Source organism: Vanacampus margaritifer, chromosome 11 (assembly GCF_051991255.1).
Source record: "Vanacampus margaritifer isolate UIUO_Vmar chromosome 11, RoL_Vmar_1.0, whole genome shotgun sequence".
In the NCBI taxonomy this organism is placed as follows: Eukaryota; Metazoa; Chordata; class Actinopteri; order Syngnathiformes; family Syngnathidae; genus Vanacampus; species Vanacampus margaritifer.
Genome location: NC_135442.1, coordinates 13,479,637 through 13,502,512, shown reverse-complemented (window position 1 = coordinate 13,502,512; position 22,876 = coordinate 13,479,637). Strand labels below are relative to the sequence as shown.

Genomic DNA, 22,876 nt, shown 5'->3' with positions numbered 1-22,876 from the left:
GAGTGGTGTGGAAAAAACCCACTCCACGTTTCACATCTCGCTCGGCGTCACTCAAGTTTCACTCCAGCAGTGTGCTTTTGTGTTGTCAGGCAGAAAGACACCAGACAACCGGGGCGGCGTGGGACCTGCTCACACACACACATCATTTTTTCCCCTCCCTTCGTCAGTCGTTTGTTCAGTTAACCGTTTTCCAGTCATAATGTCGGTTGGGTGCGAGTCTGGATTCTCGAGCGAGGAGGTGTTAAACAGCCGCTTCCCTCTCCACCGGGCGTGCAGAGATGGAGATGTCGGCGCCTTGTGCTCCTTGCTTCAGACAACAGCGAACCCGGCTGACCTCACCGTGGAGGACACCTTCTACGGCTGGACGCCCATTCACTGGGCAGCTCATTTCGGAAAGGTAGCTAGACAATTTGGAGGTGTTTGTTTTCCGAGCTAGCGCGCGCGACGTATTTCCAGAGCGCGCCAAGCCGTCTCGGCCATTTCCTGATTTTAGCCTCCTCGTCTGTTAGCTCATGAGGAATATAAGCCGCCATAGTAAACTGTAAGCAGACAATAGAGCGAATCGAGCGCGGTGACAGTTTGTTACACACGAATACACTTTATTTTTCACAACTAGGCTTAATGATCATGAATGAGGACATGATATATTTGTAGACTCTGGTTATCACTGGTGACATTAATTGGAGTGAGACCTACATACGATTGAGCTTAACTAAAGTAACTCTTAAGCCTCAGTTATACTGCTCCAATGTCAATAACCGGCTCGACATTAGTACAACTTTTACTATGTCACTAGTGAAATAATGTCTGTTTTGTGATAACGTTTAGCTTTTGGTTTTAAAATAAACCCAGCGTGTTCAAGTATGGTTATGGGAAGGGCGTGTTAATCCTGCCTGTAAATAATATCATTCATCTGGTCCATCAGGTCCTGGAAGAGATTCATTAAAGAATTCAGCCTCAAACAAATGACTAACAAACATCCACTTCGCGTTCAGGTGCTTCCACAACCATTGTTACAACCCGACAGAATATTCACAACTCAAGATGATTCCACCGTCAATGGCAGGGAGACACCTCTTTAATATATATTAACAACTGTTGTTTTGTATCCCAAAAGAGGGATACCATTTGTAGTTGGGGAATGCCTTGAAGGATAAATACAGGTTTCCAGAGTTGTCACCAACACTCAGGCCTGTGTGGTGATCTATCTGGCTTGTAAGCATGGAGTGATGACACATTTTCCAGGACAATCCTTCTTTGCAAGGAAATTGAAGACGTGCCAACTGAACCTACTATGCAAATAAACTCCAGATGAAGTGTCCCAACTCTCTTTCTATCATCTGCCAGTGTCATTAATTAAATAAATAATAATGCCAATGAACCTTTTGTGTCTTCCCAGTTGGAGTGTGTGATGCGTCTGGTACAAGTGGGCTGTGGCGTCAACATTATGACCTCCAAGTTTGCCCAGACGCCAACTCACATTTCAGCATTTGGAGGCCATCCCCAATGCTTGTTATGGCTCCTTCAAGCCGGCGCAGACATTAATAGACAGGTGCGAGATCAGATGAGTATGCGCACCAGACACTAGAGAGATAATGGAAAGTAAAGATCACCCAACTTCATTAGGAAGTTCAAAACCTGCTACTGTTTCTGCATTAGATAAACACTTTTATGACAGCTATGTTCCTACAGTGGTGATGTAACCTGAATAGATACATTAGTTGGAATGCATTGTAGTCTATCACTAACCTTGCTAAGGCAGTACTTAACTTATAATTGCATTTGATTAAAGAAAAAATTCTAGGCCGGAAACAGAAAATATTTAAATGGGAAAAGTTAGTATAGTGGTAACTGATGATGCCTTCTTGTGCCATGTAACTGGATCATTTCAAACATTTGTTTGTGTAATAGCATACTTGAGTTTTTTTAGTTTTACAAACTTAATAATAAGAGTCCACTTGCCTAGATTTAAAGTTTAGGTGTTAACATGATCTCGATAACTTGCACATCTATGCGGGCATCAAGACAAAAAAAAAACATAGAACATTTTTTGATATTGTGATGTTAAGTTAAAATGACTTTGGCAATTATACTATAGTAGTTTAACAATTTATTCAACTGAAAACGCATCCTGTGCTAAACTGGAGTGTGATGCTTCGGCTGCGATCATCATCAGCGCTGTTGACTCAGTCCAAACTACCGGTATGGTGTTGTTAGGCATGGTCTGATAATTGACTTCTGACATAACTGTGAACAAAAATATTACTGTTTCATGGGATAAAATTGCAGCTCTGAAATGACCCTTGGCAAAGAAACACAGCAAAAAAAAAAAAAAATTCCATTGAACACAGTCAATTTTATTCGTGCAGTCATTTATTTTCCAAACCGCTTTTTAAACAAAACTGAATATTTCGTACAGAAGAAATGTGTACCGTGTTCAGTTTAAATACATATAAATGTGAGCATTACGAGGATAAGAAGCTCTTATAATGGATAGATTGTTCTTCTGTGTTAATTCTTCTTAGTAAGTCACAGTGACCCCTGACTGGCGAGCTATTTTTAGAGCAAACCCAAGGCTATTCATGTTGTCCTTATGGCCAATTAGAACCCTGCTGGCACATTTTTTTTAAAGGCCAAAGTACATAAACATTCAAATCAAGAACAAAAAAAGCATCTGTGTTTGCAGGATCTATTTCGCCATGCCAACTTCCTCCTCCGTGCATAACTCACTCCTCCCTTCCCTTCTCTGTTCACTGAGAAGGAGGGGGGGAGAAAAGTTAATTGGAGGTAATTAACTTCAAAGTGGCAACTTTTTTTTACTCAACTCTGCACGCAGCCAATTGGAGCTCATTACTGGTGACAGCCACTATTAGTGGTTATTGAAACTTTGACTTTTTAAAAGCACTGTAAATCATCAAACCTGTAATCGGCCCATACCTAGTTTTGCAATAAAGAAAAACATGTCAGCGATGCAATTTTTTGTTCTATGTGTAATTATTTGCTGCGATTGCTTAAGGCAACACTCAAACATTATAATCACCTTTTAAAGTCACCATCTCAAAATTAATTTAAGTGGGGAACAGTCACATTATTGCTCTTACTTGTATTAACAAATCATCATGTGAATTGAGCTTAGCTTGGCTCAGCAATAAGTGAAACGAGCATTGTTGTGACGGGTTGAGCGCAGGCCGATCCATCGGAGGACAATCACTTAATATGACGACGAGCCCTGCAGACTACTGTTGCTTCTCCAGTCTCCTTTCTATTTACGCTTCTCTCAAAATGGAGTCACATTGTTTTGCATGTTTTTCCCTGAATCGTTGATATCTTTTCGTGAATGAATTTACATGGTGGGATTATGTTTTATGCTCTGCTGCACTACTTATGAATAATTTAGATTAGTAGGTCACAATGACATAACAAGCTTGCTGATGTCATCATGACACAGAGCGTGCAGACTTTTTATTTCTATTAACTGGTTGTTCCTGGCGTTTGCGGGCTAACACGCCAGCTTAAAGCGGAGGATTTGTGTCATTTCCTGTCTGCTCAACAGTTGTACTAGACTGCCGGTAGCTAGCATGGCCTGGTATTTGCTCATGACTCATTCGGTGTGTTTGTGTTTCGCTCTCTCGCTCACTCTCAACTGCATTCTTAATAATAATTGGCTACAGAAGGGCAGTGTTGAAGTCTGGGTGAAAAGTTCACGCATTGCCTGCAGACTTCCACCCTGTTCATCACTCACACATGGAAAAAGTAATAGTGCATTGATTCAAATCCTCACGTGCATGTCATCCATACATTCATTACCAAAAAAAGCTGATTGGCTATTGTCTTGACCACGCTTCTTTCTGCTTGCGAATGGTAATAGTTGTTGAAAAATAGGATGTTTGCTTTCAGTAGTTGTTGAACAACATGAGTTAAGGGAATGACGTGTTAAAAAAATGTCAAAAAGTCAACTTTATACAGCAAAGATATTTGGCACTGAAACCAGAAATGTCGAGGCGCTCGCTCTTGTTCTATCTCGTCCAAACATGCGTTTAACCATGAGCTCGTCTTTTATCTGTCAGGACTATGTGGGCGAGACGCCCATCCACAAGGCTGCACGTGCAGGCAGTCTGGAGTGCATCAACGCTCTCCTGGTGCAGGGAGCAAAAGCTGAGTAAGTCCTGTGGTCAATGTTGTGAGCTCATCTCTTTCCCCACCCCATTTCTTCCTCCCCAGTTGTGGACATGATACCTTTACAAGGGCTCGCCACCAAAAGCTGAATTAGAACAGCGACGACGTTTACAGGGTCAGCTTTTTGAAAAATGCAAATGTTGACTAAAACTTACTTCTTAGAGCCCAGAGCGAAGTAGCCGAATGCGACTGAAGTGGACTGCTCCCAAAAAAGAAGAAAAAAGACAGTTGACGACTGGACAATTTTGTAAATGTGAACATAGCGTGATTATTGCCGCAGCAGTAAATACCGTTTTGGAGGTTTGCGAATGTAAACAATTGGATGGATGGGTGCAGAAGCGCATATATTTGGAGATGTCTTTGTGAGCTTTCCCACAATATCACAATAATTATCGTACCGTGACATCAGTACCGCAATAAAACCAAACCGTGAGCTTTCGATTTTGTTAAATCTCCTCTCATATTAACACATTCGCTGCCAATGACGGCCATAGACATCAAAGACCGACTTTAAGTGGGCTGGCACTGAATGAGATACGACACTCTTAGTAGGAAAAGCAGCGTTTGCCTAATGAAAATGGAATTTCAGCCACAATGGAATTGCAAGTTGCTGAGCCCTGCTCCATGCACTCTGCAGGCAATGATTTAAGTAACAATTAAACACGTGTAAAAGTAAATTTACCACTGCAACTGCATGTTAAAACGAAATTCTCACACAACTCTTTAAACATAAGGGCTTAATAAACTGCTAATGTAATGTGCAACATTGTGCCCAAACATGCTACCGCCGAGCATTCAGCAGCTCTCGTCAGTCATGCGAATTTAAAGCCGCATTTTTCCGACAAAAGTTGCCCATGCTGCGCTGATGCTATTTCTTATTATGATCGTGAAAGCTTCCGTTTGGTGGTGTGCCCTTGAAAAGGTGATTCATTTTGTTCATCTTTGAAATTGTTGATTATCATTGTGACAATTCTCATCAAATTGACCCTTGTGTGTGTCTACCAAGATTACAAATTTATGATTGTTTTTGTTTTCACTCAATTGACCCTTTATGATCTAAGATAGCTAATAATAAAAGTTGATCCCTAACTTATCCTAACTGCTTTGAGCTCAAGTACAACCTTTTTTGGTCACTTGGAACACAAGGACAACTTGATGAAAATGTTGACAAACTGTTCTTAATATAGTAGATTATGTTGCATGATATTTGTTATATCTAGATTGTGTTTTTATTTAACGTTTGTTTTGGTTCATGTCTTACATAAAGTTTTTATTATATGACCAAATGCACATTACATTTCACTATGGAGGTTTATTTTTATTTTTTTCTAGCAAAGCTGCATTGCATTGTATGGAACTGCATAAACTCAAAAATAACTAGCAATGCGTTAAAAATGAAGGGATCACAGTGGTCACACAAATAATGATAAAATTAAATAGTATGATAATAATATATAAAATGTATTTAATATTAAGCAGTAAAAAATAGACATTGCTTTTGAATCGTGGTTCAACCGAATTATTAAAAAACAAACTCTGAACGGACAAAAAAAGATCAAACCTATTATTTTGTTCCACAACCTTTCGGGGCAATTATTGCATTCAAAGGCAACCATGGCCAAGTGGTGAAGTAAAGCACCTGCCACCAGCCCCCTGCTTGAGGGGATGCCACTGACATGGTGTGTTCTCTGTAATTCATCAAGCACCCCCCCCCTCCCCACACACAAAAAAAGGAAAGAAAAGAGTATCTTCATCTTCTTCATTCAAGCAATTTATTTTTAGCTTTCAATGAGACCCCTCTGCACCTCTTCGCAGGGATTTCTGCCCACTCTTCAGGAGCAAAGTGCTCGAGTTGTCTCAGGTTTGAAGGGTGTTTTCACCAAATTGCATGTTTCAGCTCCTTCCACAGATGTTCAGCAGGATTTAAATCAGGGCTCACATATGGCCACTTCAAAATAGCCCAGTGTTTTGCCCTTTGCTTTTCTTGGGTATTCTTAGTTTTGTGTTATGAGTTCTTATCCTTTTGCATGCCCCGTGACTGAGACCAAGCTTTCTGACAATAGGGCAGCACATCTCTCTCTAGAATACCTGGATAGTCTTTGAGATTTCACTGCACCCTGCACAGATTCCAGGCACCCCGTGTCAGATGTAGCAAAGCAGCCCAAGAAGCTAACAGAGGCTCCTCCACCTTTCACAGTGGTCTCGTCTGGCCAAAGGACATTCAATCATTTATTTTCAACAGTCTTGCCATTCTTGGTTGTCTCTCATGAAGTCCCAATTTGGCTCAAACCACAATGGATAGTACGAGCTGACACGGGTTTGGCTTGACTTGGAGTTCACCTGAAAAATTGTCCTGGGCCCTTTATGTTAACATTTCTATTATTCGCCTCTTTAATTTGCCAGCAATTTTCAACATGCGTCCAAGTGCTTGAGGCTGAGACTTGTGTGCAACTGCAGTAACACGAACGTCATGCTGTTTGGAGAAGGCCTTACAGTATAGCCTTTACTTTTAACATGTTCATTTTCTTCTTTCTAATCTCCCGAGACAACACTCATCTTTGCTTCTTCTGGTCCATGCAGTGCACTCCACGCCACCAAACATCTTTTTAACTGACTGATTACAAGTTTGTGGACGCCTGGGAAGCGAATTAAAGGACGCACCTTTTGTTGACCATTTTCCTATGGTCAAATTATTTACAATTTTTTCTTGGGGTGGCATCATTTTTGTCCAGGCCTGTTTCATGCGTTTGTTTTTTTTAAATAATTCTGTTGAACCACAGTTCAAAAGCAATGTTTGATATTTATTGGTTGATTTTCATTAAATCTTTGTTTTACTACTTTATTCATTCTTAACTTTTTATTTAGTTTGTCCACATGTGTAAAGTAAATGCCATGAACTAGCCATTTACTGTTATCGCAAGAAGTATATAATCTTTAATAATCCAGAATAAAAAAAATCATAAATGACCAATTTGGCTTTTTCGTACATCTAACTATTCAGACAATAATGAGTCAATTTTATTTATAATAAATTGTTTATTCCTGGCTCAAAGACCATATAAAGTACAGAAATAAAATAATTATTAAAAACACCACCATAAGGAACGTTCATCTTAAAGTGATTTTCTTTTTAAAGAGATTTTAAGGTGATTTTAAAACGCCTACCTAACCCCGTCTCCTGCAGTGTAATTTTGCATTATTTGCTTTGAATATTTTAGTCAGTTTCTAACCCCAAATAGCATATTTTACTGCCTATTTCCAGTTTATTTCCCTCCTTAGCTTATATTTGACTTGCAGTTTCATACTTTGCATTCGGCTGCGTGGCTAATTATTCTAATGCCATTTGACATTGTTGTGAGATCCAGAGCTTCCAGGGAGCTTTAAGATGTCACCCCCCTCACCACCACATTGTTTTATTTATTGATAATAATAAAAAAAAAATGCTTTAAAACGACGGGTCCGAGCAAAAATATTTGGAATCTTCCATACTGGAACTGACAAACCAAAATTTAATTTATAGGTGATGAACCATAATTTAAGAAGAATATTTTTTTTTTGATGAAACAACTTAAATGTATGCTATCAGAATGGTAACTTAAAAAATAAAATTTAATTCTGATCTTTAATTAATTCAGCATTTAACTCTGCATTGAAATGTGACTTTTCATGACACATGAACCCCCTGGTTGGTTTGACTTCACCAAAATTGATCAGTGCTTGTGATGTGCATTTGGTTATTACCTGATGAGTAAATGTATAAGTGCTGAAAATGTTGTTATTTTTTTCCCCCTTATAGATTAGATTGTCCCTGCTATAAAGTTTATTATTTTAAGTAGCAGGGAAATTTTGGGGCCACATTTAAGAGGGAGTCTAAGGTAAGCAAGTCAGGTGGGAATGAGGCTCATGACAAACCAATTAAAGTTTTAATTTCAGACTTAATAGTTGCACGTTTAGATATGTACATCAAACGTCTTAAACATCCACCGAAACCCACATAACATAAAAGTATGGTAAGTCTTTATAAAACAGCCCAGACACTGAATTAACCAATCCGGTATTTGCAAATAATTAACTGTACTTCGTATGACAGTGTTTTGCAACAGCAAACAATTGGATTGTCAGTCAAAATATGTCAGCATGTCCAGATCCAATTAAAAATAGACATGCTAACCCTGCTAATAAATATTGAATATCATGAACACAATATAAACATTCACACCATTCAAAGCCTTTACGTTTATGAATTTCGCTCAAAATACAGTGCCAAGATGGAGTTTTAACAACTCTATTTCTTGAGATGAATGTCAGTCCTGACTCCTAACATCTAATCAAGTGTTACTGTCTATCCTGCTATTCCATCTTCTTGGTAAACCAAAATGGAAAAAACACACAATTTCTTAGTGGAAGCATGATACAATTCAACATCTGCTGCTTAGTCACCACACCCGACCAGAAGAATATGACTGTGATTCCAAAGGAGATCCTCATCCTGCACAAAAGGCCTTCATTGAAGGCAAGAAAGTCTTACATTTGCATTGACTTGGTTGGATGCAGATTTTAAGGTCTTGACTTTCAGGCCTGTCTTCTGCTCATCTTCTTGTGATCCAACATCCAAATGCTTCTATTTGATAGCTCTGAATCAGGACAGGAATGTTTGGACGAGTGGACGACTCATTTCTCGTCCTACCTGGCAGAACTGCTCGCATTAAATCGGCTGTTTGATTTCAGGATAGAACAGACAGTAAATTCCTAATATAAAAAAGGATGTATAAATTGTCTCATACTTGGAAAAATTATGGTGGAATCTAAACCTTAACTTATTCTTAGTGTTGTTCCGATACCGTCCCCCCCCCCCCCCCCTTTCATACCGATTCAGATACCTGGGTTGTTGTTTTTTTTCAACATGAAAAAGCTGCCCTGCTATTGGTTCAGAGCATTCAAGGGCCAATAGGATATCCTAGCTTGGCATGCAGTGAACACGTCACAAATCAGTGAATGTTGCGCACAAGTAAAACACAAGATGCTGCATCCAAAGTCCTATATTAGTGTTGGAAATAATAGTATCGGCATGTTACTTGTTAGTACTTGCCGATGCCAATACCATTGTTTTTATGCAGTATCTGGGCCTCTGCATCTGTATCGGAACAACACTAATTATTCTTAAAATGTAATGTTCTCTAACATAGTCATGTCCAAAAATTCTACATGCATGACATTTCTAGTTGTTGGCTAACGTTATAACTTCATAATACTGATAACCCTCGACCCCAAAGAGACTAACATTCTTGAAATTTTTAGTTAAATTTGTCATGAGCCTTGGGAAGTGGAAAAGCAGCTAGCAGGAGGCAGGATGCTGTGAGGGAAGAGTGCAGACACTGAATATTAGAACAGCTGAGCGATTAGGGGTTGTTAGCGTTAGCGTTGCTAAGCATCATGTACTCACCTATTAACTGTGTAATGGTAACCATCATCCTGTGCAATGGTTATTTATTTATTCACTGTTATATCACTGTTGTCAAATATTTTAACGTCATGCCAAGAAATGTCTTAATTTTGTTATGTCACACTTTTAACCTGATACAATATCCTGTAATCCTTTGTCACCTTTTCCTTTATGAAAGTGACAATAAGTGACAAGAAAAAGACAAAACGTTTGCTCACCTGCTAAAACAGAATCGTACATCTTAATTGTTTTGCAGCCATTGAGTTGGAAATGACTTGGTTTTTTCAAGTAATCCTAGAAAGGGGGAGAATAGACACTGCTGAGTCTGCCCCGTTCCCTGGGATAGCCGCACTGTTGTGGCATTGAGTGTTCTCACTATCGCTTCCTATCTACACACTGGCAAACTGTTGAGGTATTTCTTGCGGTGATTGGTTTTAATGCTAGGTTTTGATGTCAATGAATCACAACTGAAACTTTTAGACCTGCATGCTTTGCTTATTACCCATGATTGTTTTATATCTAGCCTTTGTCTTTGTTTTTAGCTTATTTTTATTCAATCTTTATTTTTGTCAACTAACCACTAGGAGCCCTTTATATGGACAGGTTTAATCACGTGAGTCCCATGTCAAAGCACTAGCATGATTATAGGCTGCCTCTGGGAGGTTAGACGATTAGTTAGCGAAGACATACAGTATGTACATAGGATTGAAAAGCAAAGCATACCAGGCATTTAAAAAGAATTAACGCTTCCTTTTTAAAACATAAACCAAACAATTGGATCGGTGCACGTTGAAGATGTCATGTCTCACCAAAGGAATACTTGGCTTCTTTTTTTCTTTAGGGTATACAAATTAAAATTTAGTTTTGATAGAAATTTGTTTTGTGAAGCACCAAGAGAACCCATGCATATATCTTGATTGCATTCAAACATTCAAATTAGATTCCAGTCAAGTTTCACTTTATTTTGCACCTTCCAAAAAGACATCATGCATTGTGATACAATTGACAGACACTGCACATGAATTAATGATAGATAACACAACAATCAAGAAGCCCTTTGCTAAGAAATCATATGTTTGCTTGATGATCAGTAAAAGTCCACAGCATACTCACTTTAACTCTTGCCAATGAATAATACATGTATTTTACCACTCTGATCTAAGTAAGTAAACTTTTCAAATTTTATCTGGATTATTGATGAATTTATAACCACTGGTAATTAGTGTCTTCAGTCAATTTCTGGCAGAAAATGTTTTCTTATTGTTTGGAACTATGAATCCGATTGATAAATCAACAGAACAGCACGACTCCTTACAGGGAGCGCTGGAGCACTGTGTTTAAGATCGCGCTGCTGGATTAGCGCTGAAGGCCTTAGTTGGAAATGAGTTGAGGCTACAAGCTGACGTCACAACACACATAGTCGAACCGCTACCCTTTTAACACTTTTAAAGGGTCAAATGAGGATTTATTCCAGACTGTGGTTATCTGGGGCTTTAAACCACCAATACGTGGTTAATAATAAATACATGGTTGTATTCCTTGGCGTGAGACTAGTACATTTACATGACTACAAAACTTACCGGTAATACAAATGATCTGATTTGATTATCGCGTTGGAAGCATTAATTTGAATGGGGGTGGGTGATGTGCAACAAGTTATTGTGTGATTTTTAATTATTTATTTTGTATGTTTTGACAGTGTTAAGATACTTAATGTGCACTATTTCTCTAAAGGTTTTTTATTTTTATTTTTACACGAGTTGATTGAAATGGCTGGAAGTCGTCACTTTGTGGAAGCCGATGCCACTTGCTTACAGTAAAACTATACAGTTTGATTTAAAACATGCCTGAACACAAGTGAAATCAAAGGCCTTTTAGAACTTCTGTGGGATGATATCATTCCTACATGAAAATGGTGCCTCTCACGTAGAGCTGCATCCTGGCTCTTCTCCAGAAGCTCCATTTAGTTAACAAAGACCTTTCTGTTTGCGCTGAGAACACATTATACTTTGTGATGACAGTGACACAAACAAGTGCAGTATTGTTTTGTAAATGGAGAGTTCCATTCATTAATCTAGAAGAGATCCATCTCTCAGCTTTATTTTTCCCCACGTCAATTAAGGGAAAAAAATCTTTGTCCCTAACAACTATATTCCATTGGCTTTGGATAGTTTTGGAATAATGATAGTTGATAGGTAAAGGTTTTACTGTCAAGTAACATCGATTCCACAAAAGACGAAGAGCCAGTCCCAGCACTGTTTGCTCGATCATTTCTCATATTCTAAAAGTCTGCTGCAAAGAGGCGCGATTAACACAAGTGTGAACAACGCACACACAAGCACGGACACGCATGCTTATGTTTTTCTGGTCAATCTTCAGCCAAGACCAAGACTTTCACCTTGAACGTCTACATTGACTTGTTGTCGAAGATACTTTAATTCACTTTCAGCTGACTTACCCTGCAAAGTCTTTTTTACTCTCCTCATCCTCAGGATATCTTGGACTTATCATGGAGCAATTCTGAAATCCTACCTTGTCGGCTTTGGACACATCATTGTCATTTTTAACAAATATCATTAGCATAGGTATGTTCTTCTACCATCTACCTTACAGACGTAAAACTTCGCATACTCTCTTTTCTGGTGCAATCCATACTTGAAAACTTGCACACCTTTTGGATTTGAAGGAGATCTTGTCCTTTTCCATGTTAGCTTTTCTTGCATTTCAAGAACTTTGCACACAGTCTTTTCTTGATCATATGACACATGACCGTCTGCTCACCTGTTGTGGATCCTTTCAGGTACACGTAAAAATGACAATGCATCACTTTCAATTGTTTTAATCCCGTCTCTTGGCCAGCAGACCTATTTTTTCTTCGGAATATTTGGAACCATTCAATTCAATCGAAAGATGATGCAAACGATCCAAAAGGGATCCATCATCACCCGTCATGATGATGACAAAGGCAATTAATTTCATCGTTGTATATGTCTGTGAGTGTTTGCTTCATAAGTCTGTCTGTTTGTATGTGTGTGTGAGTGTGAGAGAGCGGGTGTTTGTGTGTCCTGTTTGTATTTATTTATTTGTGTTTCAAGAAAACATGCAGTAAGTCCCGCTGACACTCAACATTTCCCGTTGTGCAGTGTGAGGAATGCCAATGGGCTGACCGCCGCTGACCTGGCCCACGCGCAGGGCTTTCAAGAGTGCGCCGAGCTTCTCTCCAATGCCCAGAACTTCCAACAAAACATGGCTCAGTTCCATAACGGGGCCTTTCTTAATAGCAGCAGCCACACTCACCCCACTATCCGTAGCCGCAGCTTCTTCAAGGGCATACCCAACAGAAAGAGGTCTTTCGATGACCAGGAAATCAACCCAGTGAAGAAGGCGAGACCAAACGGTAAGTCATTTTGTGCCACAATTTAAAAATGGATTGTGGCACTGTAAAGAGGAGGGGCTTGTATTCCTTATCTGGCAACTGTTAATGGACAAATTACATATACACAGCCAATGTGCGCCTGACTTAACCCAAATCTGTTTTTTGGGAGAATAATAGGTTATATGCAGCCCCACTAGTCTAAATATGGTATTCTGGTTAATATTGCGTTAGTGGAATTTGAGTTAAGCAGCAAAATCCACCCGTTTTTATCCACCTCAGGGGGCAGCCATTTTGCCACTTGATGTCAACTGAACATGACATCAATGTTGCTCAGGGCTCAGGTAACAACCAATCACAGCGCAGGCGCAGCTTCAGAAAACAGGTGAGCTCTAATTGGTTGTTGCCTCAGCCCTGAGCAACTCTAATGTCATTTTCAGTCGACAGTAAGTGGCAAAATGGCCGCCCACTGAGATGGATAGAAACGGCTGGTTTTTGCTTCATTTATTCTAAAAATGTAATATTAATCAGAATGTTGTGTTTGGACTAGTGTGGTCACATATAACATATTATGTCAAGAAATGTTTATGGTTGACTTCCACTTTAATGAAAATAAGCTGGTCAATGTTAATGGTAATACAACTAGAAGTTTACCAAAACATCACAACCAGAGTGAATAAAGAACCACAAGCTAAATGAACACTAGAACAGAAGAACACTATTGGGCAAATGATATTAAGCATTTTGAAAAATAGTGGCCTTGACCTTTTTTGAAAAATGATTTATGACCGATAGATCAATTTAAAACTGTGTTAACATCAAGGAACTATTTAAATTTTCAATTAACTTTGAAAGAGATGCTAGTGAACCTGGGAACTCTCTGCAACTTTTGTTTTAAAACTAACATAAGTAAAAATATAACATTTCAGAAATTTTGGAAAAGTTTATTTACTGTAGAAAACAATAGGGAGCTATTTACTATAAGATTTTATTTGTATTGAATAAGATTTTTAAAAAAAAGAATCTTAAAAATTGTTCAATGAAAATATGCTTTAAAGTTGGAGTTTTTTTTTTTTTAAAATACCAATATATTCAAATTTTATGAAAATAAACAGTTCGAGACAGTGACCAGTGGAGTAATTCTGAGCTGCTAGTGGATATGTCAGCATGTCCAGACCAACTAAACTTTGCCTATTTTTCCTTGTAATTTTGGTTTTGCTCTCTTGCACGTTATTACTGGTCTCAGCCAACACTTATGTAGTTGCTTGTGTGCATTTTAGATGTTTGCACGTGTGGATTGTTTAATAAAAGTAAAGGCAGAATTTTGGACACTTGAAAATAGATACTAATAGAAGGAAATCTGACAAAATCAAATGCAGCCATTAGTACTTGTTCAACTTTATATAATATACAGTCACCAGTCAATGGGATACACTGGATTAATCGATTGATTTAGAGTTGCTTGATCAGGCTAATGTTTAGCACTTTAAACAAATGTGTTTTTTGGTCTTTAAGCATGAAGAACAAGATTTTCTACTCGGCAGCAACCAGCAGAGGGTGCTATTGTTTTAGGTTCAGCTAGTGGCGGACTTTACGGGTTGGCATAGAAATCTGATATTACTGAACAAAATGATAAATTTGCCATTCATAGATTAAGGAAATAGTTGAATAGCCAGTCCTTAGAACACAAGGTAGACCAAATTTAATGAGACACACGAAAGTCCAGTGGCAGAAATGATATTGAGTGTTCATAGAATTTATTTGAGCCCTCGTGCAGCTAAAGAAGGTTAACTTAACTGTATTGAATTATGCTCACTGAATTAATTAGACTGTAAAAAAACAACTTAATGCCTTTATTGGTCTTTTTTTCTTCTTCTTTTTTTCAAGTTCTGGGGATGCCGTTTGAACTGCAGAACGGCAACAGGCCACTGGTCGGTGCTGGAGAGACCCCAATGGAAAGCATGGAGTTGGCGTCAACTGTGACCTCAGGTGGGCCAGGACCCTTTGCATTGGGGCTGAATGGGGTGGCGCCAGCCAACGGGCCGGGGCCCATGGATCAGTGGGAAGACCAGGGGGGACGGCCCATTCCCGGCCCCACAGCTAAAGAGCTGGAGGTCTTCAATGTGGCATCTATGCAGACTCCTTGTCGCTGCACCAACTCGTATGCTTATTTGTAGAGAGACAGTGAGCGTATGCGTGTCTGTTTTTGCGTGTGGTGGCACAATCTAATCACTTTTGTTTTGTAAATATTTTGCTCTTGTTAAACTATGGTTTATGGTAATTGTTTGCGTCTTACATGGATAAAGTCAAATATTAGAAAGGTGTGTAGCAGTGTGCGTAAGCTTTTCTACTCTCTTATGTACTTGATTCCAATCAAAATTATACTTAAAGAGTTATACTGGCAATTTGATAGGTTTATTGTAACAATAGACTTATTTTGCACATTTTTATAGGACATTTACAGAAAACAAAATTATTTGTAGTTTCCCGTCTAATTGGTTGAACAGTGCAAAAAGAGTACTGGCCTTGTTTTGTCGTCTTTATAACAATTGAAATGACTATTTGCTTCATTCACACCATAGTCAACTATCAGTTTTACTGTTGTATGCTTGTTTGTTGTGGCTAAAGCTAAACATGTTGAGAAATGTACATTCATTTACAACTTTTAAGGGAAGCTTGAGTTTTATTATTAGCCTTGTGACACAATACATCTTAAATTGGGGTTATATGGTTTAATTTAGCATTGTGCCGCCGTCCTTCCTCTTTTCTTTTTTTTTTGCCGGATCTGCTGTAGAACATTCCTTGTAGATTTGCCTTTAATGAAAACCTGACAACATCGAGGTATTAACTGCCCTTAGTTAATAGGCTGTTAAATCATTTAAAACTGCCAAAGCAAATTCCAACATGAATGTAGTTCCTAGGAGTATAAATCAATCAAAGGGCAGTTTTTCTACTGGCTTTTACAATTTGTTGATGGAACAAATTAAGACTTAGTACAGTTACTTCAAAGGTCGACTACGATTTATCTCTTGACGCTGGTCGGACTTCATTTCCCCTTTGAAATCTTAATTGTATTTGAAATGATTTTTTCCAGAAAACTGTTGCCACCATAAAGTCTTGATTAACTGTACAGGCAATGTTAAGTAACTTTATTAACATCATTAGCTGTCATACAAGTTTAAAACAAGTAACACATATATGGCAGCTAACCAGTCAAATTTTTCCTGATAATGATGGTCAAACACCCAAATATCTAAGCATTTATGGCATTCGACTTTGAAGGTGCCAGAGTACTCCATTTACTTTTCTTTTTTCTTTTTTAGAATTGCTGCTCAAGTATGATGAATGTTTACTGTTACCATAGTACATGTTCTACAATGTTCATTTAAAAAAGGAAAAAGTTTAAAGCAGGTAATTGCATAATATGTTAGTTAGCTGGCCAAGAAAGTTTGTATAGTTTGCTAAGGGGGATTTAAAAAAAAAAAAGCCTTATTACTTGAGCTGATAGTGGAACAAATGTGCTTTCTTTCCTTATTGCATTTAAATTAGTATGGGATTTTGTGTGTGCTTTAGTATACGAAAGTTACAGGTGATCTGTGAGTGTGTGTCACTTTTGAGCAAATGTTAGCTTTGTAATTAATTATGTCAAATCATTAAATGTTTAACAATTTTATAAACTGCTTTTCTTTTCTTTATTTCAGTCGTGAATTGATGGTAGAAGTTGTTAACATCTTGTTCTGACTTGGAGCGCACCAGGAGAAGATTATATTTCAAAAAATTTGAACCTTCCGTCGTAGTGGCACCTTGGAAAGTAGTTCAGTGTGTCATCCAGCATGCATAAATCAGGTTGTGGCCTATTTAGAAGCCGGTTTGGCCTTGTGACTTGCGATAATGTCAGCAATCTTTCACAATTTATTGATCACACTTCCACATGCCCGGTGAAACATTTCAACGTTTGTAGAGCACTTCAATGACCGAGATATTTTGAACAGGTCACCATTCACCAATGATTAATTTGCACATGCTTTTGACTATTTGTCTTCTCCCTCCCAGTGTCAGTGGGCATTTCCTCACTTGGTCACTGTCAACCGCAGCTTCCCTGCGAGTGGGATTCTGCTGCAGTCTACAGGGGGTTGCCCGAAATCAGCCAAGTGGAGCACCAAAAGTCTGTTAAAGCGGAGCAGTTGTATGACCACACATTCTTCAGCACCATGCTCCTCTACCATGGAGCCTAAAGTCAGATGAACAACAAGCTGTTAGCCTAACATTTTTTTTTTTAAATTTGCCTTAAAAGCCATTGAGTGGTGGGCTGCTAGTTAATTATATAATTTCCTGTTGTGAAGGGCAGGCCCAGTGTGGCAGTTTTTCTTTTTCTATGTGACGTTTGAAAGAAGTGATTCCTAGTTTGGGTTGTTAACGTAATTGTTGTTTGTAACATTACGTCTTCTAAAGTAAGCAACTTTATTAAAGCATTGCCAACGTCTAAAATGATTCAGTTTGTTTTGTGTGAAAGAGTATTAGAGGCCAAAAAAAGAAATAGTTCATAATTTAACAGTCGTACAGTATTATAAGACAAAAGCAATAATCAATTGTAAAAGCTTTGAGGAAAAATCTGACATTTATTAACTAATCAAATTGCAACATATTTATTAATGGAATTTGTTATATTACAACTTATTTCTTGCAAATATTACAACTTCTCTCCACCCAATTTCTAAGGATGTATTTCAATCATTACTTTTAGCATATTGTAGGAAAATTGAAGCTCTTCTGTTAATATTCCTCGTTAGATTTTTTCTCTCCACTTTCTGTTATGTGGTAAAATTACAACTATTTGTCACAAATAACTTAAAACGTCTTGCAAAACAAGTTTAATTTATCTTCATGCTAATGGAATTTATCTAATTTTCTTTGCATTCTCGCGATGAGTCATTTATGTTTGGGTCAGGCGGGCATCTAAGAGGGTACACTACTTGTATTCTGTTTCACTTCTCCAGTGGATAGTCTATTTTCTTTTGTTCCGCTACTAAGTAATTTGTAGGCAGCTCGGTTCATGAAAGCCTGCCCAGACTGCGTCTTTAAATAGAGCGGAAGGGGCTGGCACACCCGGGCTCACGTGTTTGGCCCCCGCAGCGTCGGTGTTCGAAGCCCGGTCACCTGTCAAGAGCAGGCCCGACCTTCACCACTACAGCGCGGCACAAATAGTACGTCATTGTGGCCGCGCCCCGTCGTACGCTACCACTTTGCTGAAATAGGGGAGTGAAAAATCGTTTTGTCAAATAAACTGAATTGTTGATACCTTTAGTTTGAGTTGTGGAAACCCGCAAATATGTGACGGATAACAGGAAAATTGCGATATTTACTGTATGTAGGTTTAGTGCGAGATACTTATGGTGGTTATGTGTTTAGTATTTTTACGCCCCCCTCAATTCATTCACATGGTATCTGCCATTTAAATGGGCTGGGCTAACCAGACCGGATTATCAAAAAACGACAGGAACGCGAACTTCGAGGCGGGTCAACTAGGATGTTATCAGATAAACGTCAGCGGCAATAATTAAAAACACCAAAACACAAGCTATAATACGAATTAAATAGGCAGTTCTATAAATTGTACCATGTCCACACCGGCTAGAAGGAGACTCATGAGAGATTTTAAGCGGTGAGTTGCTTGGTTTGCATGTAGCCCGCAATTATTTGTCAAAAAACAGCTCGCAGCGAGAACAAATCCGGTCGAAAAGCTACCAGACGTAATATGAATGTGTAAAATGTATTAAATCTTATGTTCAAGAAGGCAGGGAGTAAATTCAGAAAACAACACGAGCTAATGTTTAGCCAGTGGTAAGCAAGACTTAAATTGTTCGACAAGTATTTTGTAACATAGCTATGTCATCATTTGCGTGTCCTTTCGTTGTGAACGCTTAACGTTTGTTTGATAAGTAAACAAATGGGCAATGGCGGAAGTTGTCCATGGAATGTGGATCGTTTTACCTTTTCCTTTTTATTTCCAATTCATATTAACTATAAAGCATTTCATACACTTTCAGGTGCTCAAGTATGTACATGAACTTCTAATGACACTAACCACTCACTTGCCACTATATTAAGTGCACGAGGAAGGAATTTAATTAGCACTGGTGTCTCTAAAAAGGAGTTGTTGTTGTTTTTACAGGCTACAAGAGGACCCCCCAGCTGGTGTCAGTGGAGCCCCATCTGAAAACAACATTATGGTGTGGAATGCAGTCATTTTTGGGTAAGACATAATCTATTGAATACATCGGTACTTTGATTTAGGACGTCAATTTCTTCTGTACCAGGCTTGTAACTCATTTTACTCATACAGTGGTTCCTCGATTTACAAATGACCTGACTTGTGAGTTTTAAAGGTACGAGCCGTCGTTCGGCCAATTCAATGCTGTTTTTTTTCTCCTTCTTGTGTGCGCTTCATAACGAGCAGCAGACGGCAATATTTAACATTGGAGAACTTGAAATTAATTCCACGCTGTATACGGCGTTTTATTTGATTTTTGTGAATATTTATATCTCCTAATATTCCATAATGACATATATAAACACCTTTTGAGGCGCAGTAAGTACTAGTCTACTACTGCCAGCTACTGAAGCAATCAGAATGAGGAAATGTGCAAAACAAAAGCCCATCCTTAGTTAATCCTCATTTCAGGCATCACAGGTGCCTGACTTTTCCCACCCCACATTTCACTCGAGTGGCGGCACATGTGAAGCTCACTCCTAAATGAAATTTGGGCTAACAACAAAAAGCAAAAAAATCTACCAAGCAACAGCTTCGAACTTGAAAACCTGGCAAGTTGGGGCACTTGTAAATTAAGATACTGGTCGATGTCTTGTCTTCTCTTAAGCCTAAAATAATGACATTTTTAATGCTCAATTATCTTATGTTTCAGCCCTGAAGGAACTCCATTTGAAGATGGTAGGTATTTTGATTTCATGGGCAATGACTGACGCCTTCAAGTTTGTTTCATAAATCATTGCGACACATGACGACTCCATTGTTGTCTGTTTTTGCGCACAGGTACATTTAAACTCATTGTCGAGTTCACAGAAGAATACCCCAACAAACCTCCCACAGTGCGTTTTGTGTCAAAGATGTTTCATCCTAATGGTAAGAATGTCGCTCTGCTCGTTGCATGATTGTCGTGCACATGTTTGTACAAAGTATTAGGACCACGCTAACAGAGAAAAAAATGCTGCATTAATGAAGAAGAATTAAGTCACAGTTTAATTTGAAGAAAAAAACCCACACAATTTCACAAGAACCAATTAATAGAAAATGCAGTAAGTAGTATTAAAGGGAGAAAAGCAGTAGTTTTAGGATCGGTTTGTTTTTGTAGGAGAATATACTGTAACTTTTTTGGAAGCAAAGTAGAATTACCACGTTAAAGTGATATTTCAAGAAAATGCTTTATTTTCTCTGCTTGTAAGTTTTCCCCCAAAATTAAAAATAAGATAAGATTGCAATCATAAAAGTATTTAAGAGGAGTAGTGTTGAGAATGTTCTCATTTGTGTAAACGTTTGTTCCTGTGAATGAATACATGGACTCAGTTTTTTTTTTTTTTGGTACTTAATATTATTATAGTTTGTGAGAAATTTGATGATCAACACATTCAAATTGACACTTTATTCTTACATGTTATAATAGTTGAATATGTATATCTTTTTGCCTAGAATTTTACAAAGTTTTCCCCCGTAAATTGCAACTTTCTCATTAAGATTACTTTAGTAAAAAAGCCAAACTTTTTTTTCCAAACGAAAACTTTATTGGAGAATTTCGACCCCTGGTAGCCTGCCATTCATTTCAATGGGGGATTTCGACCCCTGGTAGCCCGCCATTCATTTCAATGATTGTATTGTCCATGATTTGACAGGGTTTTTTTTGGTCCCCTCTTCAGATATTGTCTTTTTGTTATTATGACTCTTTGTTGAAACATAGCTTTATACTCGTAGAATTACATTTTGGAGAAAAATATTGACCGTCATTTTGCACTTTGAGTTTTTTCTGAAAAAACATTTATTTTTGAACATTATGACTGGACTTTCATTTTAGACTTTTATCCAGGGAAAACGCTCTTGTATTTTAGCTATTTTTGTCTTTTCACTGAGGCCCTAATACTCCTTGTGTATATGTAAGGAAACAACGGAAGTGATATTTATCTACTGTATCAATTGCCCTCCCATCTCCCCTTACAGTCTATGCAGATGGTAGTATTTGTTTGGACATCCTCCAAAATCGATGGAGCCCCACTTATGATGTGTCTTCTATCCTTACGTCCATCCAGGTAAACAATAAGAGATGTGATATTTTCTTGGCAACACATGACTTGACACATTCAAAGTGAATTAAATAAATGCCTGCCTGTGATGTTTTGTCCCGCAGTCTTTGCTGGATGAGCCCAACCCCAACAGTCCGGCCAACAGTCAGGCAGCTCAGCTGTACCAGGAGAACAAGCGCGAGTACGAGAAGAGAGTTTCGGCCATCGTAGAACGAAGCTGGCGAGATAGTTGACCTGGTTGGGGGTCTGTGCGGAACGCTAGAGTGGAGAACCTTCTTAATCTCCTCTCACCTTTTCGTTTTTTTTTATTTTTAACATTGTATGCACTTTACCTTCAATGTCCCATCATAGGATTTTATTTTTACTTGCCTGCCAAGAGGGAATTGTTTTCTGCCGCCCGTGTTCCCAGCAGCATTTGTGCTGAATCTTGCCTTGTTTGTGGGCCACCAACTTTACTTTGATCGTGTATAATGTTTCAGGTGCTTCGCCGATCACGTCATTTTTCACCGAGAAGTTTGCCGTTGTGGACTCTCAATATTGTTACACTATCTCTCCGTTGTGCTGTGAATCATTTGTTGCATGAGCAAACCTTACCTCCTCCCTCTTCAATACTCTTGTATATAAGAAACATGCATCTGAATATATGTACAGATTTTGCACTGGTGGTCTCTCATGTCGTTTTTCCCCCAACATTTGTACATACAAAAAAACATTTAGGCATATTATTTAGGGCACTTGCATTGTTGCATTTAAAATAGATGCATGATGACCTTCTGGTGTAATTCTTTGCCTGCCTAAATTTAGTCTGTTACCTTTATTTTGTAAAGTTTCAACATTAGCACAATTAGTTTAGTTATAAGGGTTCAATGTTTGAGGCAATCAAATTATTATTATTATTATTTTTTAAAATATGGCTAAATGCTGTAATTTTTTCCCCATTAGACTTACTGTGTTCTATTCTGAAATGGGCAGCGTGGTGAGCTAGCGGTTAGCGCTTGTCCTGCACTAAAGCAAAGGGATGGACGCTACAGGTGCAATGCTAAAGCTAGAAAAATACTGATGTCAGCACACCTTACTAGACATAATTACAGTTAACAATAATATAGTTATTTGTGTTTTTTTTTTTTCATTTTCTGGGACTTTTTGTGACACTTATTCACTGGAAGTGACCGATGTAAGCGAGCTGATGGATTCAAAGTAGAAATACTCCAGTGCTATCCAATATTATTATCTGGTCTAGTGTCATGACAATTGCCGATAATCACTAGGAGAAATGTGAATGACTGAACAGAAGTGCTGCTTATTTTGGTTGGTTTCCACTTCCTGTTTATTTGTTTGCAAGATGTTACACTCAACCAGAGGCAGTATTGACCAGTGTTTTTTGGGCAACTGACTCATTTAGATAGTAGCTATTTGAATCTATGTTCTGTTTGGTACGAGCACTGTGTGACAATGTAGACTGTGACGAACTTCACGCTAGCCACTGAATAGTCCGCTGCTTTTTACAAGCTTGTCACTCGTTGAATGTGCACTGTTCATTAGCTAAACTGTTTACATTTTTAATTAGCGTTTGG

At 38.4% G+C, this 22,876-nt stretch overlaps 2 protein-coding genes across 4 annotated transcripts; both read left to right on the top strand.

The window, feature by feature from the left end:
* On the top strand, nucleotides 1–17,480 carry ankrd10b (ankyrin repeat domain 10b). 2 transcript variants are annotated; one of them, XM_077580936.1, is made up of 6 exons: nucleotides 1–397; nucleotides 1,400–1,552; nucleotides 4,068–4,159; nucleotides 12,763–13,016; nucleotides 14,880–14,981; nucleotides 17,046–17,480. In XM_077580936.1, the coding sequence occupies exons 1-6, from the start codon at nucleotides 200–202 to the stop codon at nucleotides 17,225–17,227; spliced, it is 981 nt and encodes a 326-aa protein (XP_077437062.1). In that variant the 5' UTR covers nucleotides 1–199; the 3' UTR covers nucleotides 17,228–17,480. The 2 variants fall into 2 exon arrangements, with proteins under 2 accessions (XP_077437062.1, XP_077437061.1); XM_077580935.1 differs by lacking the exon at nucleotides 17,046–17,480 and having other exon boundaries at nucleotides 4–397; nucleotides 14,880–16,669.
* ube2al (ubiquitin conjugating enzyme E2 A, like) lies at nucleotides 14,914–21,961 on the top strand. 2 transcript variants are annotated; one of them, XM_077580939.1, is made up of 6 exons: nucleotides 14,914–14,981; nucleotides 19,165–19,245; nucleotides 19,916–19,941; nucleotides 20,044–20,133; nucleotides 21,220–21,308; nucleotides 21,407–21,961. In XM_077580939.1, exons 2-6 carry the CDS (start codon nucleotides 19,220–19,222, stop codon nucleotides 21,533–21,535), a joined length of 360 nt encoding a protein of 119 aa, XP_077437065.1. In that variant the 5' UTR covers nucleotides 14,914–14,981; nucleotides 19,165–19,219; the 3' UTR covers nucleotides 21,536–21,961. The 2 variants fall into 2 exon arrangements, with proteins under 2 accessions (XP_077437065.1, XP_077437064.1); XM_077580938.1 differs by lacking the exon at nucleotides 14,914–14,981 and adding an exon at nucleotides 18,485–18,654.
* Nucleotides 21,962–22,876: the final 915 nt, after the last annotated feature.

Bases quoted from the DNA above. Each gene is read 5' to 3' on its own strand.
- ankrd10b (XM_077580935.1), top strand. From the start codon at position 200: ATGTCGGTTGGGTGCGAGTCTGGATTCTCGAGCGAGGAGGTGTTAAAC. The intron at 398-1,399 runs GTAGCTAGACAA...GTGTCTTCCCAG, and splicing joins GGGCAGCTCATTTCGGAAAG to TTGGAGTGTGTGATGCGTCT. The intron at 1,553-4,067 runs GTGCGAGATCAG...TTTATCTGTCAG, and splicing joins GCGCAGACATTAATAGACAG to GACTATGTGGGCGAGACGCC.
- ube2al (XM_077580938.1), top strand. From the start codon at position 18,611: ATGTCCACACCGGCTAGAAGGAGACTCATGAGAGATTTTAAGCG. The intron at 18,655-19,164 runs GTGAGTTGCTTG...TTGTTTTTACAG, and splicing joins CTCATGAGAGATTTTAAGCG to GCTACAAGAGGACCCCCCAG. The intron at 21,309-21,406 runs GTAAACAATAAG...TTTGTCCCGCAG, and splicing joins CTATCCTTACGTCCATCCAG to TCTTTGCTGGATGAGCCCAA.